The 17,542-nt window shown below is 59.0% G+C and overlaps 1 protein-coding gene across 4 annotated transcripts in view; it reads right to left on the bottom strand.

The window, feature by feature from the left end:
- Positions 1-17,542, bottom strand: part of ZNF385C (zinc finger protein 385C) — a 66,062-nt gene that overhangs the window by 35,094 nt on the left and 13,426 nt on the right. For 3 of the 4 annotated variants that reach the window (XM_065699034.1, XM_065699035.1, XM_065699032.1), the window contains one exon: positions 5,036-5,284. In XM_065699034.1, coding sequence (XP_065555106.1) covers positions 5,036-5,282 — 247 coding nt within the window. In that variant the 5' untranslated portion in view covers positions 5,283-5,284. Of the gene's footprint in view, positions 1-5,035; positions 5,285-13,686; positions 13,775-17,542 lie in introns of those variants that run through there. The other variant, XM_065699033.1, reaches the window with a different exon arrangement.

The raw sequence follows: 17,542 nt of genomic DNA, 5'->3' as shown, positions 1-17,542 counted from the left end.
GCTGCTGCATCTTCCCAGAACTCAAAGGACTAAACCCCTTTATCCCAGAAACGATCACAGCCTTTTGATGAGGGGGATTCTAAAAGGAAGGAAGGCGCAGGGGCTGGAAGCATCACCAGGAATTGGGCTGGCACGTTACCAAGGGAGGAATTGGCTGCACAGGACCGGGTGTTGGATTAAAGCTCCCTGCTCCCCGCGTGATGCTGCATCCTCAGCTGATGACCACTGCACCCTTCCCAAGAAGCACCTCGTGAAGGTCAGAGCAGCTTCACACCAGGGAGACAATCTGGGGACTGGCGCAGGACCAAAAGCCAGTCTCCAACATCGGTGTGCAGCCACCAGCGAGGTGTCCCCTTCAGAATGACCCTGTCCCTCCCATCACCCACTCATTCATCACCCTGCCCTATGCACCCACCCTACCTTCTGACACGGGTCCAGGTCCTCAGACCCCCTCATTTCCACTCAATACACTGAGAAGCCGCAGCTTTCCACGCTCCCCTCCTATGGTCACGACCCACATGGCCCAGGCACCAGCCCTCCTAAAGGTTAGGTTTGATTTAGATCAGCTTCATTTGTTATCTTTGGGCTTCATCTGCTCTTTAAGACAAACCCCTCCTGCAGACACAGCCAAAGCATCAGCCCTGACCTTCTCTTCACTCTGAGCATCACACACCAGCCTGTGCAAGCAGAGCCCGAGGGCTTCTCTACAGCATCCTTTGGCCAGGAGTTAAATTTTAGCTGAAGTTACTGATTTAATACAATTAAGAATGAGTTTTGATGCAGCTCTTACTCCATGAGAAGCCGAGGAGCTGGGCTTTGCAGGGAGAGAGCAAAGGAATGGGGTATTGCCAGAGGATTTAAAAGCGGAGCAGTCTTCCCCACGTCAATGGGCTGGCACAAGGCTGATGTGCCCAGGGGAGGGTTTGGGCTCACAGGGAGCCCACAGGCCCTTTTCCCCCTTCCAAAATGGCTTTTTTTCTTTGGCATAACAAGAGTATTTAGTGGAATGGAACCAATTCTCCCCTCTCCCCACCCAAACGGCCTGTTCAGACCCACCAGCTCCCCCCATGCTCTGCTTCCCAGAGGATGCTCCGGGGGGCTTCAGGACCCATTTACCCACAGGGTTAACCCAGCAAAGCACAGAGCACTGATGGAGGAGCCGTTCAATGGGAGGGGGGTCCCCCCAGCACCCACTCTGTCAAAGGCAGGGGCTCGGCTGGCACCCCCCTCCCCGTGCAGCACAAGAGGCCTGGCTCCCAGAGGAGCGCAGGTTCCCCTGGGGTCCCCGCGTCCCCTCTGCCGCAGAGCCGGCGCTGCCGGAGCTGTCACCACGATTTCCCTGCTCATCTCAGACCTTTCCGCCCTGCACACCCGCGCAGACACGGCTCAGCTCCAACAGGGAACCAGGATCGGCCCCTTTGAGAGGAGCCCCGAGATCAGGGCTGCGCTGCCGAGGAGCGGGGATGGCACCAGGCAGCCCTGGGGAGGGAACAGGGAGCAGAGGCAGAGCTCGTGACATGGATTAGCACCGGGACACAGCCGGATCCGGGTGTTCTGGGCCGGGGCTAGGAGAAGCAGCTTGAGGTGGGCTCTGGGCTCACATGGATGCTCCTGGATGGAGCATCCTTCCCACCATCCCCAGCCAAGGGGCATGAGCTGCTGTCGGCTTGGATCTGCAGTGAAACCAGTAGGCTCCTGCTCCAAAGGAGACGGCTTCCCACTGGTTCCAGTGCGATGTGAGCTGACAGGGACACGGGCTCCGGCAGCAGGGGAGCACGAGCTGCTCCTCCCATCCCAGGGCTGGTTTGGGGCACGGTGGAACGGCCGTTTTTGGGAGCACTCAACAGTGAGGGGGTAAATGAAATGCTCCAGCTCAGCCCATCCTGCAATGGGCAGCCCTTGAGATGATCCAGAAGGAAAAAGGGAAGCAGCAAACCCATCCTATGCCCTCAGCCAGTACACGAGAAGCACTGGAGGCTGAGCCAGTTTCGGGGTATTGCAGCTCTTTGCGCTCATTCAGTAGCAAAACTGAGGGGTCCAACCCCTGCTGTGGGAGCACAAGGACACCAAGAGCAAACTGGGCTCACTTGGGCACCCTCGAAAGCCCCAGGCAGTAATTGAATCATTCTTGACCCAGTTGGATTTAAACTGGCATCTGCAACGCAAAAGCATCTTTCATCTGTGGACATCCCCTATCTAATTGCTGCAATTCAACACGAGACAACAGCAATCTGTGATTTGCATGGCAAGAAAACGCCTCGCGAACAATGATTTGTTTTTAAGTTGGGGTCTTTCTGGCATCGAGCTAATAAATGGTAATGATACTGATTATCACATCTGTTTGCCAGCTCAGCTCCTCCACAAGCCTTGCTCCACGGAACGGCAGCGATTGCAGCCTCTGCAGAAATCACTGCTCAGAGAAGCCAGAGGGGAAGATGGAGCTGTGAAAAGCTGCCTTTGATGTAGCTGGGATGTCAGCATGAGACAGAGATCCCCGCTCCGAGGAACATCGCAGCTTTGTCTAACTCCATTATTTCATCTAATCCCTTGTCTTTACAAACTCCCCTGCTCCTCCCAAAGCTCCCCAGTGCTGATGTGGTACCAGAGTCCATGCACCCTGCCCTCCCCATGGTAGTGCTGGGCTGAGCCCATGGCCGGAGCAGGCAGCTTGGGCAGGAGCTGCCTGACAAGGGGTGACTGCTCCCATGGCCGCAGGCAGGTTCACTTGCTCAGCACCCAAAGGTGCTGGTTTGGCCAGCAAAGGGCCCCATGAGGAGTGTGATGGAGCAGGGGCCCCCCCAGCACCAAGCACCCACCACCTCTGCCATCACGCTGCAGCCCTTGAGCACAGCCCTGGAGCTTTCCTAGTGCTTGTCCTTTGCTGTCTTGGCAAGGCTGGAAGGGCATCGGGGGGTGGTTGGACTTGAGGGGGGGGGTTCAGCCCCTCTCCCAGCACAGGCGATATGGGGCCGAGTGGCACCGAGCACCCACAGTGCCAGCGGCAGGCGTCACATCAGCCAGTTCCCAGCCCCACTGTATGATCCATGGCCAAGATCCCAGCCTCCGGCTCACACCTCAGGCAAAGGTGGCTCGTGACAGCGCTGGAAATGACACTTTCACAACCAAAAGCACCGGGAGAAGGTCAGGTCCAGGCAGCGCAGAGGCTGCTGTGAGAGCAGCCACCAGCACCGTGTCCCCACCGCCGCAGGGAGCAGGCACCGGCTGCTATTTCCCTACATAAGCAAATCCCAGCCCTGCACGAGCAGAAGCCAAACTTCACCTTGAACACAGAGCAAAGCTTGCGGGAGGCCGAGAGAGCCCCAAGTGCTAGCAGCGGTCAGGGCAATGCAGCAACACAAGGAGCACGCCTGCACGCTCCCAGATTCTTTGGCTTGGTTGGAAACGCATCCCTGGACAGAGCCACCACTGGGTCCAGGGGGGAGGAATCTGGAAGCTGCAGGCTGGAATTTATGAGCCCTGTTCCCATTAAAATAGCAGGCAATATTTCCATCTGTCAGGGAGCGATGATGAACAAGCCCAGCTCCTTTGCATATTCCAGGCCTTGCTCAGTCGAAGCCACCACCAGCGAGGGCAGGATTTGGCAGGCAGATGACCATTGCCATGCTCGGAATGCGGCTCCAGCTTGCCCAGTCTGCAGCAGGAGCAGGTTGATCCCCCGGGGTCTGCCAAGGGCAGGGCAGCGCAGGCAAGGCCCTGGCACCAGCCACAGTGCCCAGCTCCCACCCTCGGGGTCTGCTGGGGACGAGCATCTCCTGCCCCGGCCGGGAGCCAGGTCCTGCCGGTGCTGAGCTGCCTTTGAGGAAATGCAGTGCCCAGCAGGATGGAAGGTGCTGGACGGGAGCTTGGGTCCGGAAGCCAGGACACGAGGTCCAGGGTCCAGGGTGCACAGACACGAGGGCACCAGCACCAAGCACAGCCACCACGGTACCAGAGAGCACCAGCATGTGTGTGGGGCACGGTGCTGTGGCCACCCATCCTGTTAACCAGGCTAGGACCCGGGATGCAGCGGGTTCTACCACCCTGCGACCCGCTGCTGCTTGGCTGTTTGCAAGCACATTGAAGGGCTGCAAACCAACCACCATGTGCTATTAGACAAATGTTTCCTGATGAAACCAGGGGCTCCAACCCTCTCCTGCTCTTCAGCAGAGCAGCTCCTCGTGGGAAGGGCAGTGGGGTGCAGGGGCCAGCTCCCAACACCCCAGTTTACAGGATCCCAGCACGTTCCTGCCCTTTCCGCACCCCCTCAACTTCTCAGCATCCTCACACCGGATGAAGGCACCAATTAGCTACAAAGTGCTTCAGAGGCTTCAGCTCCTTAATCCAACTTGTAATGAGTCCGGAAGGGAAGGAAGGCAGCAGCCAAGCTGCCACCCAGCGCTGCTCCAAGGGGGCTGCACCCAGACCCGCAGCCAGCAGCACCCTCCTGGGTGGATGAGCCTGGGCTGCTCCCCTCCAGCCGTAGCACAATGGGGTGTTTCATAGTCATGAGGCAGTGAACAGCAGCTCCACCAAGGAGAACAGAAACTGCCCCAACTCACAGCATCCATGGGCCTTAAAGCATCCTGTTATTGAGACAACAACAGCCAAACTCAGCATAGTCACAGCAGACCCGCATGGCAAGAGGCTGCAGGGTTGGGTCAAGCTGGCACCCAGAAAGCAGGGAGCCAGTAACCCAGAAACCAACAGCCGCTCCGCACGGATGTGCTCATCCCGGCTGCACAAGTCACCTATGGAAACCCATGAAGATGCTCACAAAGACACCGAGTACCAGCAACTGCCCTTGCACATGAATGGGACCCCACACGCTTATCCGTGGGCTTCCAGGCCCTAAAACCACTCATAGACCAGCAGCGGGGTGGGGAAGCCCCCATTGCTCAGGCAGACCAACAAGAGACAGATGCCGAGGGCACAACGCAGCATTCCCGAGCATCCCGCGAATGCAGCCCAGCGGAGCGGCCGTCCCAGAGCAAGGGCAGCCTTTGGGGCAACCTCAACCTCCTGGCTGGGCTCCTACCTTGTGCTGCCGGCATCTTGCCCTTGTTGAGCTGCTTGAGGCGCTTCTGGTGGGATTTGCCGTTGTAGTGGATCTGCGCCTGCGCGGCCGAGTTGAGCTGGATGTTGCAGACCTCGCACAGCGTGAACGATTGGTGCTTCTTCTCCCGCTTCATGCGCTGCTCGGGCTGGCCCGGGGGGGAGCTCCCCGCCTCCAGCGCCTGCACCCCGCTCTCGGGGCTGTGCGATGGGCTCAGGGGTCGCTTCATGCCTGCGGGAGGAAGGACAGACCCGCCGTGAGCACAGAGGGATGGGAGCAGGGGCTGTGGGGTGCCCGGGCTGCCTGGGCTGGGGGGACCTCCCCGAGCATCTGCATCACTGCAATGAGTTGCATTAAGCCAGATGACACGAGCAGCAGCATCCCCAGGAGGTCGGTGCTGGAGCAGGGAATAACCCGTTTCTTCCGTGTTTCTAGCACCAGAGGACACTCCTCGTGTCAAAGTCTTTCTGTTCCCTCCTGGACATCACCATAGGTTGGCCCAAGACAGAGCTGGGATGGCAACCACTTCTGCTGGCAAGAAACTCAATGGGAGGGACTCAAAAGCTGCTCTGTCCCCTACAGCCCATCTCCACCATGGATGCAAGCACTCTCCCCTGTGTTAGGTGGGTGCCTGTCCTGAATGAGGGGCTCTGCAGCTCCAGCCGAGCCCCACACAGGGACACCCTTCCCCACGGAGGGGTTGGGGTCAGCCAGGGACACCCTTCCTGTGGCCCTTGCCTCGCAGACACCCTGTCCCTGCTGCCCGAGCTCGCACCGGGAGCCGCTGGGACATCCAGAACAGCCTCGGAGAGGCGCGAAGGTCACCCGAGCGCTGTGATCCAGTTACCACCTTGGAGCTGGCAGCTGCTGCTTACACACACACAGAGGCACGCGGCACCCAGACACCCCGAGGGGCCAGGAGTGGGGCATCGGGGTGGCTGTGGGTGGCCAGACAGGCCCCAGAGGTGTCGCTGGCATCCTCCAGAAGGATGTGCGGATCCTGCTCGGGCATTAGGGACCAGACCAGAGGCTCTGGTCATGGAACGGGCAGCCCGGAATGCAACCACAGCATCACCCCGGACACCTCACCCGGCAGCCTCGGGTACGACCCATCACAACCCGAGCCCCCCAGGAAGCAAGCCCGGTCCCCACAGGCGCCCTGCGGAGGGGCTCAGCGCACCCAGCACCCATCCTGCTGCGGAAGGGAGGTCTCGGTGGGCCAAAAGCCACCGGGCTCAGCCCAGGACCCGCACCCGGCCCCGGCCGCTGCAGCCCCGGCCGCGGCCCCGCGGGGGCGCAGGAGCTCCGTGCCCGTTTCCACGCGTGGGTCCCGCTGCCACCGGGGCGGCCCCGCTGCGACCACCGGGACCCCGGCTCGGGGGGACCGGCTCTGGGGTCTCCCTTCCCTTTCCCCCCCCCCCGCTTCCCCATCCCACCTACCCCGAGCGCGGTGGTCGCGGTGCGTTCCGAGGCTCCAGAGTCGCCTCGCTCATCCCAGCCCCCGGAGGTGACAACGAGCGGCTCCTCCGTAGTTATATTTAGCAAAACGTATGGGAAGGTTTTTCCATGAGCTGTCAATTGAGACGGAGGCAGAAGCCGGGACCTGCAGCGATGGAGGGGCCCGGAGCCAACCCAGCAGCACCCTGGGGTCCGACCACCCCACAGCAGCGCTCGCCCCATCTCCTGAAGGAATTCACATCATCCTTGCCCAGGGAGGGCGCTCGCATGTGGGGAGAGATCATGACCCATAACCAACCCCCAAGAATCCCTTCCAGTCTAAATCACTCCACGATTGGCCCCAAATGTTAACAGTGACACCCCTAAACTCGTGCATCACCGGATAAAACACAAAGCAGCAAAACTAAAAGGCGTTTTCCATTAAAAATAAGTAAATTTGCTTTTCGGCAGAAGGATTTGGGAGCCTGGAGTCTGCATGAAGCCCTCTGGTACCCGTTAACCCTGGAGCCCTTGGGGTGCTTCCTGAAGCTCCAGCTTCACTTTTCAATGAAAACAGAAGGAAATGCACATCCCTTGCACTGGAAACAAGCGATTAAAAGCCTTGAAATGCTCCATTTCCCCCCTACATCTTAATTCCAAAGCCCAGCTGATGCTGTTGAAATGAACCTTCCCGGACTCAGCACACTGGGGGCTGGCACAGCAGCAGGATGGAGCCATCCCTCAGAGGGAGCAATGGGCTGGGCAGAAACACCCCATCCAACGCATCACATCACTGTGATCCTTCCCCAAAACCCACAGCGATCGATGCCTGATGGCACTCAATGGACAGGCGCCCCACAGGCCCAGAGAGGGCCTTTACCAGAATAACCATTAGCAGAGCAGCTGGAAAGCAGATCCGGGAGGCGATGAGCACCGGGAATGTGAAACAGAGCCTGGGGACGCAGCGGGACATGTGGAGCGCTGGTGGGGACACGGCAGTGGAGGCAGGTCCCCGGCTGCCCTTGGCATCCTCCCCCTCCCGGGTATTTATAATGCAATCGCATCCCGGGATGCAGAGCTAAAATTGGAACATTATGTGGACAAAGTATCCCAAAAGTCTCCCCCATCCCATGGAGAGGAACTGCTGCCGCTTCGATTCGGCAGCAGCTCCCGTTGCAGCGTTTCTAAGGCCTGTCCTAAGGGCACGCTCATCTCATTCACTTGGTTTCTGCTGCTCCTGTTCTGCTTCTCAGGTGTCAGGCACATGGATGGGGCTGGACAGGTCACAGCACGTGTGGCAGCACACGGCTCCCTGACTGACACCTACTATGGGGCAGGTTTGGCCTTTTCAAAGCACTGAGGATCTTTTGGGGGGCTGTTACCCTTCACTGTGCCCCTGTGAAGGGAAAGTGACCCCACATCGACCCTCCCAAGGGGGCTCAAGTGCTCCGAGCACAAAGCACAGGGTCACCACAGCCCAGCTCCACCACCACATCCCACCCCAGGGCTGATGAAGGCAAGCATTTATCTTCTCCATGGAGCAACCTTGTGCTTTGGGGGTCATCCCAAGGGGCACAGGGCTCCACTGGGGTCAGTGGGCTGAGCTGCCCCTCGCCCAGCTTTCCCCTGGCCCATCAGCCCCAGTAGCCCCACGGTACCCATCCACCTGCGCTATTTGCTGCCCTTTGCTCGGAGGCTGTTCCGGCCCTGCCACCAGCCTGAAGGGGCGAAAGGCTCCTGCTGGGTGCGAAAAGCTCGTGACAGATGTCCAGATCTCTCTGAAATTAAAGAAGGTCACGGCAGCTTCGGTGTCACAGCATCGGGGAGCGCTGCGTCAAAGCGCTCCCACCGCAGCACGGCAGGGACACGCTGCCCACCGGCACCCAGCGCAGCCCCCAGCCCCACACACCCTGCAGGGCTGCAGCGCTCCCATCGCCGAGTCCAAGGGACGTTCACCTTCTCATTCTCACTGCTTTGATCGTTTGTGATCACTTGGAATAAGAGCTGGATTGTGGGATTGACGTCCTCTCCTCCCTGTCACTCCCAGAATCCTAGAATCAGCCAGCTTGGAGAAGATCTTCAAGATCATCACGTTCAACCTTTATCCCAGGACTGCTGTGTCCATCACTAAACCACGTCACTGAGGGACATCCTGTGCTTAAACACAAACCAAGCTCTCCTGAAGTGCAGAGGAGGCCATGGAGATGCTGCGAGGGCTGGAGCAGCTCTGCTCTGGAGCCAGGCTGAGAGAGCTGGGCTGGGGCAGCCTGGAGAAGAGAAGGCTCCTGAAGGGGAGACCTGAGAGCAGCTCCAGTGCCTAAAGGGGCTGCAGGGAACCTGGAGAGGGGCTTGGGACAAGGGCCTGTAGGGACAGGCCAAGGGGAATGGCTTGAACCTGCCCGAGGGGAGACTGAGCTGAGCTCTTAGGCAGAAGCTCTTCCCTGTGAGGGTGCTGAGGCGCTGGCACAGGGTGCCCAGAGAAGCTGTGGCTGCCCCATCCCTGGCAGTGCTCAAGGCCAGGTTGGACACAGGGGCTTGGAGCAAGCTGCTCCAGTGGAAGGGGTCCCTGCCCGGGGCAGGGGTTGGAGCTGAATGAGCTTTGAGGCCCCTTCCAACCCAACCCATTCCATGGTTCTATGGCTTCTCGCACCGGATGCAGGCACTGCAGAGCAGCTCTGTGCCCACACACCGCATCACCACACTGAGCATCCCTCCCTCCTGCAGCAAGGCAGGGTCACATCACAGTGACCCAAATGGTGCCCGTGCCACAGTTGGCCACCTTGTGCTGGGTGGCTCCGCCAGGAGCTTGCGGGCAACAGCAGCCTCTGAGAGCGGCCAGGAGGAGCAAGGGGATCAGCGCAGGCAATGCCAGCAGCCATCTGCAGCCTGCTGACACATTTATACCCCTCAGCATGCAAAGGAGGAGCTGGAGCTCAGGACATGTGGCAGAGGTCTCTCAGCCACCCTCCCTCCATGCTCGGCCCCCCCAAATCCCCTAAGAGCTGCTTTTTAGCCCAGGAAATAGATTACACCCAGAAAAGCACAGAGCAAAGGCATGAGCTAAGCCACCAGGGCAGCAGGGTTCTGGCCGAGCTACAAGAAGAGTGAGGGGATTTGATGCTCATTGGGTTCTTTGCCTCAGTTCTGACACTCCAGATAACCTGGGGATGGACCCAGTGATCTGGGTGCAGGGTGCGTGGTTAAACACAGCCCAGCCAGAGGTGTCTGTGCTGTTGCAGCCTGAGCTATGCCTGGGGGTGTTCTCCCAGTACCACCCTCTCGGGTCCCTCCTGCTGCTGGCACTGACCCATACCCCATCCCGAGGGTCTTTTATTGGGCCTGAACACAAAGACCCAACACGCAGGACCACAACCTCCGTTCAGGTAAAACCACCTTCACCACAGAGCTGAACTGGCCTCAAAACTGCTGACCTGAAGATCTGTCCCATTCATCACCGCAGAATCAGGGAAGCTACAACCTGAACGCGAAGTTCAGAGGAACTTGCTAAGAGAGCAAGAAATGTAAACCCAGAAAATCTGATGGGAGTTCACATGATTCCATAACTGAGTCCGCTTTCCTCAGCTCTGCTGGAGTGCAAGAGGAAACAAAAGCCACGGAAGCAGAAGATTTAGTATGAAAGTCACCAGCAGCTGTCACAAAACTCCCTTAAACCCCTCGAGCAATGCACTCATTTGCAAGGAGCCGCAGGAAAGCCGGTAAATGCCACAGCCCCTTGCCCGAGTGCACCTGGAATCACCGCACCTCATCCCAGCCGTGGTCTGAACCTTCCTGATGAAGCTTAATGTTAGAACTGCCAGCGCGGCCCCATTAAAAGTGGCTTGAATGAGCAAACGAGCCAAGAGCTCTCCCCAGCTTGGGGCAGTGTCTGAGCGGAGGAGCCGCTTGAGCTCTGGAGGAGCTCCGTGTTCCCATCTCAGCCATACACAGAGCCCAGGCAGGGATTTGCATCGGGGGGCAATCAACCCTCCCGAGCCCCCACGGAGCTCCATGGGGCGCAGAGGAGCCCGGCGGGGGGAGGCAGCTCCATCCCTCCTCGCATAGGGCAGCTTCCAGCCCCCCCAACCCGTCCGGGTCCAGGACAAAGCAGCGGCCGGTGCCACCGCAGGGACGCTCTTACCTGGCACAGGGAGCGCCGAGCTCTGCCCTTCGCCACCACCGCGCCGGCTCCTGCCCGTGTGCGGGGCTCAGCGCACCCGAGCGCTCCTACACCCGGAGAGCTTCCAACGCGGGGCTCATGTTTCAAGGAGCGCTTCAAGCGCGGCTCGATCGCCACTAAATCAGCCTCAGCAGCAGCCTGCGGCCGGGAGCCGGCAGCGCAGATGGAGCCCGGCAGCCCCGAGCGGGCACCGCTGGCAGGAGGCAGCGCTGGCGGAGCCCCCCTGAGCCAAGAGCGGGCGAAGGCACCGGCAGCAGCTCTGCCGGTGGACAAGGGGATGGGGCAGCTCCTGTGGGCACACCCAGAGCATTCCATAAGGAAACTGGCGGAGGGATGCAAATGCAACCAGCCCGGGCTGCAGCGAGCACAGGGGTGCTCTGCTCCTGGGATGGAGGGCGCCCGCAGGGCCCTACAGCATCACAAGGTGCTCTGATGTCCCACACCCGAGCGGACACAGGCACGCCACAGACCGAGCGCCCTGGCCATGCCTGTTTCACTTTCAGCATTTCATAATGTGCCATGACATGTGTCCCCTTCTGCCCTGTCCCCCCAGTCCCACGTATGCTCCATAATGCCAGAGTGAGGCACATTTTGGGGTCAGTCCGTAAACCAGAGCAAGGATTAGTGCGAACCAGCCCTCCCACAGAGCTCAGGACCTCGGGTTGGCTCCTGGCACAGGGACCAGGGCACGCAGAAGGCTCAGACCAACCTCAGGCCATGGCCTCCAAATGCCCAGGCTGGCTCTTACCCTCAGATGCCCCCTGAGATCCCCCTTAGCCCCACTCCCACACTGAAGGGCAATGGGACATCCTGCAGCACCACGGGCAGGCAGAGAGCATTGCACAGACACAGCAGAGCTGCTGTGCCCGTCCTCTGGCACATCAGCGATCACTGACACCGCAGGGACGTGTCCCCTGAATCAGCAGATCTGAGCCCGGCTCCCAAACAGCCAGGACAGCGAAAACCCGAACTGACGGAGACGCCGTGGAGGGAACAAGGCTGCAGAGAACATGCCCCAGGAAGCAAAGCCTGGGAAGCGCCTCGCAGCTCCCGTCCCAAAGTGCTGCAATCCCGGAGCTTCCAACGCCGCGTCGGCAGCACGGTAATGAATGAGCTTCAGCAGGGACCAAACAGGGGTAACGAGAGACACAACGTGGTGGCGGCAGGGCACTTGGGCCGTGTCCTTTGAGGATGATAAACGAGGTGGTGAGCACGCTGCCCTGGGCACATGCCACAGCCAGGTCCTGTGCCCCCCCTCCAGGACGGGCTCAAGGGCTCCCAGCAGCAGTAAGGGAACAAAGCAAAGCAAACACGGGCAGGCGCTCATCATCCCAATGGGCTGCTGCTCCCCCAAGCTGAGGAGCGCCTGGCACGGGGCTGCAGGATCCCAGGATCCTTCAGGTTTCTTGGGATCAGCCCAAAAACCAGGGCAGAGGCACCCATGGCAAACCCGCAGCGGGACAAGGCTGTGCCTGCCCTGGGTGCAGCCACCCCGGCACCAAACCCGCTCCCAGCAATCGCTCACACGATGCCAAAACTCAAGGAGGACACAAAGCGCTGGCAGAGCACCAGGGCTCAGCTGCCCCTGGGCATCTCCTCGGGCACAGGGAGGAGCTGCCGAGGTGGGGATGTGCGGCGTGACTGCAAGAAAGGAATAAACCAGGCGGCTTTGCCGAGCTACGGGGAGGAAGGGGCATGTGCCCCGCACTGTGACGGTGTCAGACACCACCAGCCGTGCCGTTCACCCCTTAAAATAGACCCGAGCAGCGCAACCTGATGCAGCTTTGGCCGAGCTGCTCCTCTTCCTGGTTGTGACAAACAGGGGGGTTTTGTTTCAAACCCCCCCCCCCCCGAATCAAACCCAGGCACCACGTGTAACATGGCAGCGTCTCCCCTGGCACAAAGCTGCCTTCTGACACCCCAGCAGAGCCCCAGCCCTCCTGGCACCCATGGATGGGGTGACACCACACGTGGCTCTGCTGTTGAGGTCCCTGTACTCACCATCCCTCGTGCGCTGCTGGAGGCACCCCTTGCCCTGATCCCAACCCTGCCCTCACCGCAACTATTTCCTCTTGGGCGATACAATGCAGAGAACCACATCATGCCACAGGGAGGGGTCCGAGCCCCAGCAGCACCTCGGGCCCCCTCGCTGAAGCTGCACAACCAAGCTCCTGGAGAAGACCATTTGCCGCATGTGCAGGACTCAGATAATCACATTTGACATCAAACATCCCGATTCAGAGAGCAGCAGCCAGTGCTGCTCCCGCTGCGGAGCCAGGCTGAATGCCCTTAGAGCTGGGAGGGCAGAGATGGAGGTACTCCCCATGACAAGGGACAGTGATGAGCTGCGGGCACAGCACAGACCCGCAGTGAACGCAGCATCCAGCCCCCTCACACCCACATCTGCATCAGGAGCTTTTTGGGGTAGAAAGTGGCTTTTGAGCGTGGTTGTGGGTAGCTGCTGGCTGACACAGGAGACCTCCAATTTAAGCCAGGGCTCTTGCAGGCTACTGTATTACAGCCTAAATTAAATATTTCATAGTGCTAAGCAAGTGACATTTGAAATGCAGTCACTGCAGGGGTATCAAATAAAGATATTTGCAACAGGAGCCGTTTAAATCCATGTTACGCTTTGGGTCAGCCCATCAAAGTAAGCCCAGTGCTTTATTAAAATCCAAGTCACCAAACACCCAATCTGGAGGAGGCTCCGGAGCCCCTGCGGGCGGCCAGTAAATAAGTAAATGCTGACCATGGAGCACAGCTCTAAAAGCTGTTTTCATTAAGAAGTTAAGGCTGGCAGGACACTTTGCATTACTTCTGCCTTCTGAACCTCCCATGACCATATGCTGCAGGTATTTTAACCACCGGCATCAAAACACCCCTGTCCTGACAGTGGCTCTCTCTGCTGTCACTCAGAAGAGCTTGAACTCCAGAGGGAGCTGCACCAAACACCACAGAAGCCCAAATAACTTCACCCCAGGCCTGAACCCCCCAAATGAAACAGCGCATCAGGACCTACCAGAGCATCACACGGAGCCAAGCTGGCAGAGGGCAAATGGATCCCTGTGTGGGGATGGATGCCAAGATCCAGGGCCACTGAGCAGGACACCCCTCCCAAACCCCTACAGCTCTGCCCTTGCCCTCCTTATAGCTCTCCCAAACTGATCCCAGCTGGAGCTGCTCTGCGGCTCCCACCCCACAGCTGTGAACACTGAGGTTCCCTGGAGCAGGGAGGGGAAAAGCATCCAAACACACCCCCGCAGCCCCAAATCAAACCTGTTGTCAGGCAGGTCTCTCCAATAGGTGTGACAGGAATCACTGCGAGGTTGCGAGGGAACTCCTGGAGCATGAAAACACCCCGAAAATGAGAGTTTGTCACAAGGCAACAAACCCACTGCCAGTAACTTCCCTATAGAAGTGCTTGGAAAGATGAAGGCTGGAGAAGGATTTTCTGCATTAGTCACAGCAGATGGGACACAGAGTGCAGGCAGCAGGATGGGACTTGAGGAGGGTGATGATGGATCAAGGGTGACTACGGGGAGGATTTTCTGACCGGCACATGGTTCAGTGGGAACGAAAGGTTCCCTGAGTGCTTCGGCACCGGGGCTGCTGCCAGGTCTACCCTGCGCATCGGAGGCAAGGGATGCAGAGGGGAAGCTGCACTTCCCCTGGTGAGGAGCTGCCTGAGCCGCACGCTCTGCCCCAGATCTGCAGCACTTGTCATGGAGCTGAATTCCCAAAGCTCCCGCTTGCCGGGAAGAGCTTGGGAAGGCGCCTCCAGCTGAGAGCAGGTGACAAGTCGAAAGAAGCCCGAATTTATTGTTTTCTTAGGATTTCGAGTGGGAGGAAGGAAAATGGGACGAGCCATGATTTTTTAATGCCTGCGGTTGGCAGTTCCATATTTAACGTGACAGCATCCCTTTAAGAGCAGTGCGTTCACACACAGGAAAGGGAATAAATTGGCAAAGCAATTTGCTTTCAGGCCAGCCTGACAATTCCCTGCACAAACACATTGCTGCAGCCTTGGTTGAGCAGCAGCGACCGGCTGGGCAATGTAGAATCTAAGGGTTTAAGGATGCTCCACTGGTTGATAAACCCGCCTGCTAATACTGGAGGAGGTAACTGATCCCGGAGATGGTCCAAAGAAAGAGTGGAAGAAATAATTCATTGTGAGACGACGAGGAGACGCGTTGTCGTGTTATCACGCTGACAACCCCACAACACAAACAGGGCTGCTTATTACAGAGCCTGAGCCCAGCGTGATCAAAAGGGTTTCTTCATTTGGGGTAGGAGGGATGAAAGAGAAGAGAAAGGAAGAAAGGAGCAGGGGAGCAAATCAAAGCCTGCGCTTAGCATGGCTCAGGAAAGAAACTTGGGAGGAAGGCTTCCTGCAGAGCAATTGGTAACCAGGGTCTGAGGATAGCGGGGAGGATGCGTCTGAGGAAGGCAATGGAACTGGATGGATGGAACGATGGAACTGGAGCTGCGGGAGGAGGAGGGTCAGGAACCAGGGTCCAAAAGCATCCCTTCCTTTGCATCAGCTGCAGCCTCATGCCTGGGCTAGCGGGGAGCCTCACAGCCAGCATTTAGCTATGGGAATGCCCCATCTGCAGATCCCTTTTTGGAGCCCTTTATTGACTGTGGCAATGTTGAGGTGTCCCCAAACCCCTCCAGAGCTCCCTCCAGCAGCAGAGCCTGGGGGAGCAGTCACATTCAGCCCATCGCCACCAATGGGGCACACGTTGGCTTGTGGGAGCACTTGGGGTCCTTCCGGTCATCAAACCCAAACAGCCTCAAGCCCACAGCCCAGGGACCCCAAGAACAATGGGGGCACAAGGGTCCCATCACAGGGCCACAGCAGCAGGAGCTGCGCTGCAGGAGCGCTGGCTCCCAGCCTCAGCTCTCATCCTCAGACACTGACTGGCCTATGAACCGCTGGGAAGCCGTCTCTGACAGGCAGGGAAATTAAACAGGACAGATGATAATTAATTGTCCACGTCTTTCAATGTCTCCTGGATATGGACTAATGATGTTCTGTGCTGCTTGCTGGCTAGAGGACAGAAGGAAAAGAGTTTTAGAGCTCGGGTTTAATCAGTTCAGTGCTAAGCGTGGCCTCATTTCATCACCTCCTCCCCTCACCCTGGTTTGAGCTCTCCCGTCTCTCCAGACTCACTCCTGGCTTTGCAGAGCCGGGATGCTACTGCAGGAACCCAGTCCCTGCAGCGTGAGCATCCCGAGCTATGGCAGAGGCCGCTGTGCCGGGGGAGCAGCACGTGTGTCCAGTTAAACCCAGGGACCTTTGCTCTGAGAAGGGCAGAAGGCAGCGAGTGTTGGCAGCGCAGGAGGCAGCTCGAGTGTTTGTCTGGGCAGCACCACCAGCGGTATTTAACGAGCGGGTCAGCTTCCCCGGTCCAAAGGAATTCCTACATGGACTCGTGAGAAGTTGCTTGTGTCCCGGCCATGGAAAACACATGGACACGGGCTGGGCGCACAGAGCCCTGCGGGGTACGTGCTGCAGACGGTTCATGGCACAGGGGGGGCTCCAGGTGGGTTTGTAGCAGCACAAGGCTCAGGTCCCACCTCAGGCTCTGTTGGTGCTGGAGGAGGGACAAGTGATGGGATGTGCCCTAGCACTCCATGAAATTCTGCCCATCTCCTTTCGCGCTTCAGCAACGGGTGCGCTGGGTCCCAAAGGGGACAAGGAGCCCATCACTGCCTCACAGCCAGGACAGCGCTCGAGCAGCTCCAGGGTCCCCAGGGTGCTGGGGGTGCCCACAGGAGCCTCGCTCAGCCCCATACAAGCCACAGCACCAGGCTCCTGCCTCCCTCCTGCATTGGCACCGAACGGGAAAGATCTTCCTCCTCCCTCCTCTACCTCCCACACTGCGTGGCACGTGTGACACGGGATCGCTGCAGCGCTGTCACTGCACGGTGCCTGACACAGAGGGGTGGCAGGGCTGGGCACAGAGGGGGCAGCTCACAGCAGCCCCTGTACGCAGCTGATGAACCATGGCTGGAGGAGAGCCCGGTTCTTCCACATGGGCATTCCGAGGGCAAAGCTTGGGAGCTGCCGCTCCTCCAGTGGGCTGTGTCCAGCACTGCCAGCCAGCAAATTCCAGGCGATAGGAAACACAGCAGCAAGGTGGCCTGGGCAGAGGTGTTGGCAAGGCCATCTCCCGGGATGCACAACGCAGCCCGTCCATGCCAAGGGCCTGCGTGCATCCATGGGTGGCACGGTGCCACCATCACAGACGGGATTGCTGGAAGCAGCCAAGGCACGGTCCTGCGGCTGCCTCTGGACCATGTGCTGGGGCTGCATCCCGACAGGAACCCCAGCAGCCAGCTAGCCCGTCGCCAGAGCTGCTCCCAGGTGGATGGGGGAGCCAGAGGGGCAGAGCAGGGCAGGAAAAGGGCTCCTCGCTTCACCCCTGCACACATGCCCTGTGCTGGCTCAGCCCTGTGGCCCTGCCCAGATGCTCACTGAGCCAGGAACACCACACAGCGTGCCAGCCTTGTGCCATGCACCCATCCCCGTGTCCTGTATCCCTCCCTATGCTATGCATCAATCCGTGTGTCATGCATCTGTCCCCATGTCATGCAGCCAGACCCCTGCAATGCAGCCAGCCCTGTGTTATACATCCATCCCCATGCCATGCAGCCAGCCCTGTGCTATGCATCCATCCCCATGCCATGCAGCCAGCCCTGTGCCATGCATCCATCCCCGTGCCATGCAGCCAAACCCCTGCCATGCAGCCATCCCTGTGGTATGCATCCATCCCCATGTCATGCATCCATCCCCACGTCATGCAGCCAGCCCCCTGTCATGCAGCCAGCCCTGTGCCATGCATCCATCCCCATGTCATGCATCCAGCCCT

Source organism: Lathamus discolor, chromosome 20 (assembly GCF_037157495.1).
Source record: "Lathamus discolor isolate bLatDis1 chromosome 20, bLatDis1.hap1, whole genome shotgun sequence".
Lineage (NCBI taxonomy): Eukaryota > Metazoa > Chordata > Aves > Psittaciformes > Psittacidae > Lathamus > Lathamus discolor.
Note: the sequence above shows the minus strand (reverse complement) of the source record. Positions and strands in the feature narration are given on the sequence as shown.